Raw genomic sequence first — 6292 nt, 5'->3', positions numbered from 1 at the left:
CTGCAGCCTTTTAGCCCCCAAAGCTCCGATTTCAGGTCCCGGCAGCAGGAGGGGGGCGAAGCCCCCGAGCCCCCGCCGCGGTCACCAGCGGGGCCGTCCCGGTGCCACCCCCGGTGCCCGGCCGGCCGGGGGGGGGGAGAAGCCGCCCCCGGACCCCCCCTCCCGGGCTCTAATTTTAATTCCCCGCCGCTTTGGGCTGATTTTTTTTTTTTTTCCTCCCATTTGCGCCGCGTCACGCGGGGGGAGGGCACCCAGCGGGGCTCTGGCTGCGGGGGGGGGGCGCGCCCCCCGGCTGACCTCTGCCCTAGATCCCGTCCCCAAATCGGGGGGCGGCGGCGGGTTGGGTGCGGGCCCGGGGGCGGGGGGGGGGCTCGCCCAGGGGCGGCGCTCGGGGCCCCCCCGTGCCCGTAGGGGGGGAAGGTGGAGCCTGGCGCCGTCCCCGCGGCGGGCAGGTGCTGCATGGCGGCGGGCACCGGCAGCCTCGCCCCCTTCCCCGCCGCCCTGCCCGAATTCTCCTGTCCCCCCCAAAGCAGAGCCCCGAGCCCCCAGGGCTCCCCGGCCGGGGGGGTTCCGCCGGCGGCCGACCTGGTGCTGGGGGCCGCGGCCGGCTGCATGGCCTGCGTGCTCACCAACCCGCTGGAGGTGGTCAAGACGCGGCTGCAGCTGCAGGGCGAGCTGCGCGCCCCCGGCACCTACCCCCGGCCCTACCGGGGCGTGCTGCGGGCGGCGGGGGCCGTCTGCAGGGCCGACGGGCTGCGGGGGCTGCAGAAGGGCCTGGCCGCCGGCCTCCTCTACCAGGGGCTGATGAACGGCGTCCGCTTCTACTGCTACTCCTGCGCCCTGGCCGCCGGCTGGACGGGGTGGCCCGGCGGCACCGTGGTGGCCGGGGCGGTGGCCGGGGCCGTGGGGGCCTTCGTGGGCAGCCCCGCGTACCTGGTGAGTGCTGCGGGCCGGGGGGGTTGGGGGGCTGGGGAGCTCCCCCCCCCAGATCCCCGAGCATCCCAGCTCTGCATGTCCCCTGTCCCTGTCCCGGCTCGGCTTTGTTCCCGAAATGGAGGGGACGCGTTGTGTGTGCTCGGCATGCCCCCGGCCCCTTGGTTTGTCACCCCCCCCCCCCGGAAACCCTAGCGCAGAGCCCCCGTTGTAAGGAAATGGGGGTGTTTTCCCCCTTTGTGGGGGGTCTCCCCCTCTCTTGGGGCACAGAGCGGTCGCGGCTCAAAGGTGAGGACACTGCAGGTGCCGACAGGGCCCTTTGCCCTGGGGCGGGAGGGGAAAGCGGGGTTCAAAGTCTGGGGAGGGGGGCACAGCTCTGCGCCCCCCCGACACATCTGGGCACACAACATCTGCTGGAGGGGCTCAGATTGACCCCAAAAGCTGCTTTTTTGGCACTAAAGAGAGATGCTGAAGCCCCGGGAGGGATACCAAGTCCTTCCTGGTGTTTTAGCATAGGGACAAGGGGGGAGGAGGGGAAATTTGTCACCTGCCATCACCCGGTGTCACCGTCCCCGCAGGTCAAAACCCACCTCCAAGCCCAGACGCTGGCGGCCGTGGCCGTGGGCCACCAGCACAACCACGAGGTGAGCGGGGTCGGGGTCGGGGGGGACACGAACTGGCGACACTCCGGCCGTGTGCACACCGGCAGCAAGGAGGTGGCGGGGGGGGACGTGGATTATTTTGGCCAGCAGCTATTTAAAGCTGCCGTGTGGCTGCTCGACCCACACGGGTGCTATAAATAAACGGCACGGGCTGCGAGGTGGCGCTCGGAAATCATTCACGTGACGTTTGCGGGGTGCAGCGACACCGGGCCCAGTGCCACCCCCGTGGTCCCCACGGTGGCTTTGTGGGTGAAAGCCAAGGGGGTTTGGGGCCACCACCTTTCCCCGTTCACACCAAATTTTGCCTCTTCCCAGAGCATCTCGGGTGCCTTCGAGAGCATCTACAGGCAGCACGGCGTGGCGGGGCTGTGGCGGGGGGTGACGGGCGCCGTGCCTCGTGTGGCCGTGGGCTCGGCCGCGCAGCTCGCCACCTTCGCCTCCGCCAAGGACTGGGTCTGCCAGCACCAGGTGGGTACCCGGCGGAACTGCACCAGTATCCAGCAGGATACTGCACCAGTACCCTGCACCGGTGAGCGTCCGGCACGCACCGGATCCGGCCCCCGAAATGCCTGGCTCGGCTGACGGCCGCCGCTTCCCGCAGTGGTTCGGGGAGGGCAGCTGGGCCGCGGTGCTGGCGGGGGGCATGGTGAGCGGCGTGGCCGTGGCGGTGACGATGACGCCTTTCGACGTGGTCAGCACCCGCCTCTACAACCAGCCCGTGGATGCTGACGGCGCGGTAAGGCCGCGCGGGGAATTCGGCTTTTATTCACCCCGGGATGCGTCCGGTGAGGAGCTGCAGCCGCCTCCTCTCTCCGCAGGGCAAGCTGTACCGGGGGTTTTGGGACTGCTTTGTGCAGATCTCCAGCAAGGAGGGGCTGCTGGGCTTGTACAAGGGCATCGGCGCTGTCTACCTCCGCCTCGGCCCCCACACCGTGCTCAGCCTCTTCTTCTGGGATGAGCTCAGGAAGATGGTGCAGCAGCAGCCGCCCCCAGGGCCGTAGGAGTTGGCGGCGGTTAATAAAGGGATATTTTTTTTTTTTTCTGTTTCGGTGGAGCTTCGGGGTCTTTGGGGCGCTGGGGCTGGGGGCTGGGATCTGGGATCCGGTGCAAGGCCTTGTCGGCGCATCGGGCCGCAGGATTAGGCTGAGGATTTGGCCAAATGCACCGAGCGGGGCCAGGAAGGACAGCAGCAATGCCGGGGGGGCGAGGAAGGATGCGCGAGCTGCGTTTCAAGCCTTGCCGCTGCCCAAATTTCCCCTCCGCGGGGGCTGGAGGTGCTGCCCGAGCCTGGCTGCGCACAGCGTGGCGGCTCCGTCGGCAATGATTTACCAGCCCCGGGGAGCCTCCGCCCGCAGACCTTTGAGCCAGGGCCTGGCTGCGCCGCAGCTGCTCCACGCCGAAAAATGTTCTCCCTGGGGTCCTGGCTGCCGGCGTGGCCCGGGCTGGCGTGGGGCTGGGCTCTGCTGGATGCACTGCTGCAAGGTGAGAGCCCGTGGGGCGGCATGGGGCCGTGGGGATGGGGGGACACAGTGACCCCCTGCTGCTTGTCCCCACAGGGCTGGTTGGTGCCTGTGCTGTCTCGGTGCTCTGCAGCCTCCTGAAGGTTTATCTCTACATCCAGTGTCTGAAGTAAGCTCCCACCCTTCCTCCCCTGGGACTTGGTTTGGGGCTTCTCCTCCTGGGGCTTCTCCTCCTGGGGCTTCTCCTCTTGGGGCATCTGCTTTTGGGATCCATTTTTAGGAGCTGCTTTAAGCACTTACAGGTGCTGAAAGGGGACCCAGGGATGCCGGGGGCTGCGCCTTCCTCTCCCTCTCCCCACTGTGGGCGACCCCACCCTGGTGTCCCCCTGCTGTCACCAGCGACCCGGCGAGGCAGGAGCTGAAGGCAGCAATCGGGGCACAGCGGCGGGCGCTGGAGCTGCTGCAGGTGCTGGTGCTGACGGGCGTCTTGGCGCTGGTGGGCTCCCGTGTGGCCGCGCTGGTGGTGCTGGAGTTCTCCCTGCGTGCTGTGTCTGCCCTCCTCTCCCTCGGCAAGGTGAGCGGGGCTGGGGAAACTGAGGCACGGCAGGGTGGGAGCCGCGCAGCCCCTCGCTGCTCACAGTGCCCTGCGGCATGGAGGAAGCCGTGCAGCGCCCTGAGGCTTTGCAGCCTCCGTGGGGAGGACGGGGATGAGGTTGGGAGGAAACCACGCACCGCTTTGCGCTGCTGCAGCGCCTCGCTGCTCGCAACAGCTGCAGGGAGGAAGGCGATGGGGCATGGAGGAAACCATGCGTGGCTTTGCAGCGGTGCAGCCCCTTGCTGCTCTGCAACTCCCATGGGGGCTGCAGGGGCTGCGCGTGGCCCCTCGCCGCTTTGCAGCACCCGTGGGGAGGGCAGGGGACGTGGCATGGAGGAACCCCTGCGTTGCCTTGCAACAATGCATCCCCTTGCTGCTCACAGCACCACGGGGCATGCAGCTGCCCTTCCTCTTGCTGCTTTGCAACTGCTGCAGGCAGGACGAGGGCTGCAGCACGGAGGAACCCACACAGGGCTCCGCACCCGCGCCTTCCCTCGCGGCTCTGCAACCTCAGCTCCTGACAGCGCCGTCCCGCTCTCGCAGGGCACCCACAGCAGCCAGCTCCTCCTGCTGTGCCAGTACTCGCTGGGCTGCGGCGTGTCCTGCAGCCTCAGCTTCCTGCTGGAAGGGGCTCCCCACGGGACCAGCAACCTGGCGCTGGCGGCGGGGCTGGCGGGGCTGCTGGCCGTGCACGCCCGGCGCTTGGCGCTCCACACCTGCAGCCTCTATGAGCTGCACAGCCGGCAGCGCTACTGCGGCGTCTGCATGCTGCTCCTCACCGCCGGCCACCGCATCCCCCGGCTGCTGCGCAGAGCCCTGGTCATCACCTTCACCGTGGCCGACCTGGCCGCCGTCTCCCTCATCAACCGCGATTTCCTCTCCACGGCGGAGGCCGTCCGCTTCTGGACGCCGCTCACCATCTGCTACACGCTGCTGGTCATCTACATGCAAGGTGAGAGGCGGGCGGCGTATCGCGGAGTTCTGGGGGAGCCCAGATTTTGGGGACGACCCGATGTCCAGGCCAGTCCCCCATGGGGTGGCTTTGCAGTACAGACCCCGAGTTGTGGGGATCAGCCAGCCAGGTCGTTCCCCCTGGGGTAGCTCTGCCACATAGACCCCAAGTTTTGGGGGCAACACAACCAGGAGACCTTTTGGGTTCCCGGAATTTTGGGGATGACCCAACCAAGGAGGACCTTCCCCATGGGGTGGTTTTGCAATAGGGACCCCAAAGATTTTGAGGACAGCCCAATTGGAACGTCACTTGGGTCCCCCAACGTTTGGAGATGACCCAACCAGGAGGTCACTTGGGTCCCCCAAGTTTTGGGGACAACCCAAAGTTGGATGAACTGTGCCTGGTTGCGGACAAGGCCACCCTGACACCGTGTCCCCGCAGAGGAGCAGCGGCCGAGCGCAGGCGGGCAGGCGGTCTACCAGACGGTGCTGGTGCGCATGGGCGGCCTCTTCATCCTGCTCCTCACCGTGGGGCGCTGGACAGACATCCTGCACGTCCTCCTCTCGCTGCTGGGCGAGCTCTGGTGCCTGCTCCGTGCCGGCGTCCTGCTGGAAGCGTGCCGGCGGCAGGTGAGTGCCCCCGACGCAGCCCCGGGGAGGGGCTGCAGGCAGCCCAGAGGCCACGGGGAGGGGCTGGCGCCCGCCTCTCCGCTTCTCTCCCCTTGGTCTCCCGTAGGATCTCACCCAGCAGGGATCGTCCTGAGAAGCTGTAAGTGGGGATGAGAAACGCGGGGTGCCTTCACCCAGCTCCCACATTCTCCCCGCCGCGCTGGAGAGCCCCCGTGGGGACCGAGGGAAGGGGGCTCCTGGAAGGCGCTCGGCCCCATCCCGTTGGACACGCGGGGCTGGGGGGACACTCACACGGCCCCTGTTTTGGGGGGCGACCCCACAAGGCTGTGACGGTGCTGGGGGTTGGCTCCCTCCTCCTGCTCGAAACGTGGGGTTCTGATAGATGTCCCTGTCCTCGGGGGGTGCATGGCCACGTCGCCAGGGTGTGGGGACCTCCAGGGCTTTATAAAGCATGGAAAATAAAGGTTATTTTGTTTTGTTTTTCTTTTTTTCTTTTTATTTTTTTTTCCAGCAAATGCCTGGGCAGAGCAAGCTGGGGCCCCATCATGCTGAGCACAGGCTTGGGGACAGCCCCAGTGGAGGGAAACTGAGGCACGGAGGGGGTGTCCCCACCTCGCTGAGCCCCCTGAGCCATGCCAGGGGGCACCTGGCCCAGCGCAGATGGGGTGCGGGGTTGGGGCAGGGGCCCCCGGAGCTGGCACTGGGGGCACAGCAGCAGAGGCTGGGGCTGCACGGGGCGTCCTGCGTGGGGGGGGGGGCGTCCTGGGGCAGCTGGGAGGTGCATTGGGGGTGCATGGGGCATCCTTGGGGGTGTATGGGGGCATCCTGGGGTACTCGGGGTGGAATGGGACATCCTGGGGGCCCTGTGGGGGCACAGGAGGCATCCTGGAGCTGTATGGGGGGGGGCATGGGGCGTCCTGGAGGTCTGCAGGGTGCTGTGGAGCGTCCCGGGGCTCTATGGGGTGCATGGGACAATGGGGGGGGGGGGAATGCATGGGGTAACCGGGGGGGTGGGGGTCATCTCCCAGCACCCAGGGGCCCTCTGGGGACCTGGGGGGGGG

At 67.8% G+C, this 6292-nt stretch overlaps 2 protein-coding genes across 2 annotated transcripts; both read left to right on the top strand.

Moving 5' to 3' along the window:
* The first annotated feature begins 417 nt into the window (after positions 1 to 417).
* SLC25A34 (solute carrier family 25 member 34) lies at positions 418 to 2633 on the top strand. The gene is made up of 5 exons (XM_035344495.1): positions 418 to 936; positions 1512 to 1577; positions 1911 to 2063; positions 2197 to 2331; positions 2414 to 2633. Exons 1-5 carry the CDS (start codon positions 460 to 462, stop codon positions 2594 to 2596), a joined length of 1014 nt encoding a protein of 337 aa, XP_035200386.1. The 5' UTR covers positions 418 to 459; the 3' UTR covers positions 2597 to 2633.
* A 6-nt stretch (positions 2634 to 2639) lies between these two features.
* On the top strand, positions 2640 to 5715 carry TMEM82 (transmembrane protein 82). Its single transcript, XM_035344496.1, has 6 exons — positions 2640 to 3077; positions 3152 to 3224; positions 3455 to 3629; positions 4194 to 4602; positions 5044 to 5231; positions 5338 to 5715. Exons 1-6 carry the CDS (start codon positions 2999 to 3001, stop codon positions 5362 to 5364), a joined length of 951 nt encoding a protein of 316 aa, XP_035200387.1. The 5' UTR covers positions 2640 to 2998; the 3' UTR covers positions 5365 to 5715.
* Positions 5716 to 6292: the final 577 nt, after the last annotated feature.

This window comes from Oxyura jamaicensis, chromosome 21, assembly GCF_011077185.1.
Source record: "Oxyura jamaicensis isolate SHBP4307 breed ruddy duck chromosome 21, BPBGC_Ojam_1.0, whole genome shotgun sequence".
Taxonomy (NCBI): Eukaryota; Metazoa; Chordata; class Aves; order Anseriformes; family Anatidae; genus Oxyura; species Oxyura jamaicensis.
Note: the sequence above shows the minus strand (reverse complement) of the source record. Positions and strands in the feature narration are given on the sequence as shown.

Bases quoted from the DNA above. Each gene is read 5' to 3' on its own strand.
- TMEM82 (XM_035344496.1), top strand. From the start codon at position 2,999: ATGTTCTCCCTGGGGTCCTGGCTGCCGGCGTGGCCCGGGCTGGCGTGG. The intron at 3,078-3,151 runs GTGAGAGCCCGT...TTGTCCCCACAG, and splicing joins GCTGGATGCACTGCTGCAAG to GGCTGGTTGGTGCCTGTGCT. The intron at 4,603-5,043 runs GTGAGAGGCGGG...GTGTCCCCGCAG, and splicing joins GCTGGTCATCTACATGCAAG to AGGAGCAGCGGCCGAGCGCA.
- SLC25A34 (XM_035344495.1), top strand. From the start codon at position 460: ATGGCGGCGGGCACCGGCAGCCTCGCCCCCTTCCCCGCCGCCCTGCCC. The intron at 937-1,511 runs GTGAGTGCTGCG...CCGTCCCCGCAG, and splicing joins TGGGCAGCCCCGCGTACCTG to GTCAAAACCCACCTCCAAGC. The intron at 1,578-1,910 runs GTGAGCGGGGTC...GCCTCTTCCCAG, and splicing joins GCCACCAGCACAACCACGAG to AGCATCTCGGGTGCCTTCGA.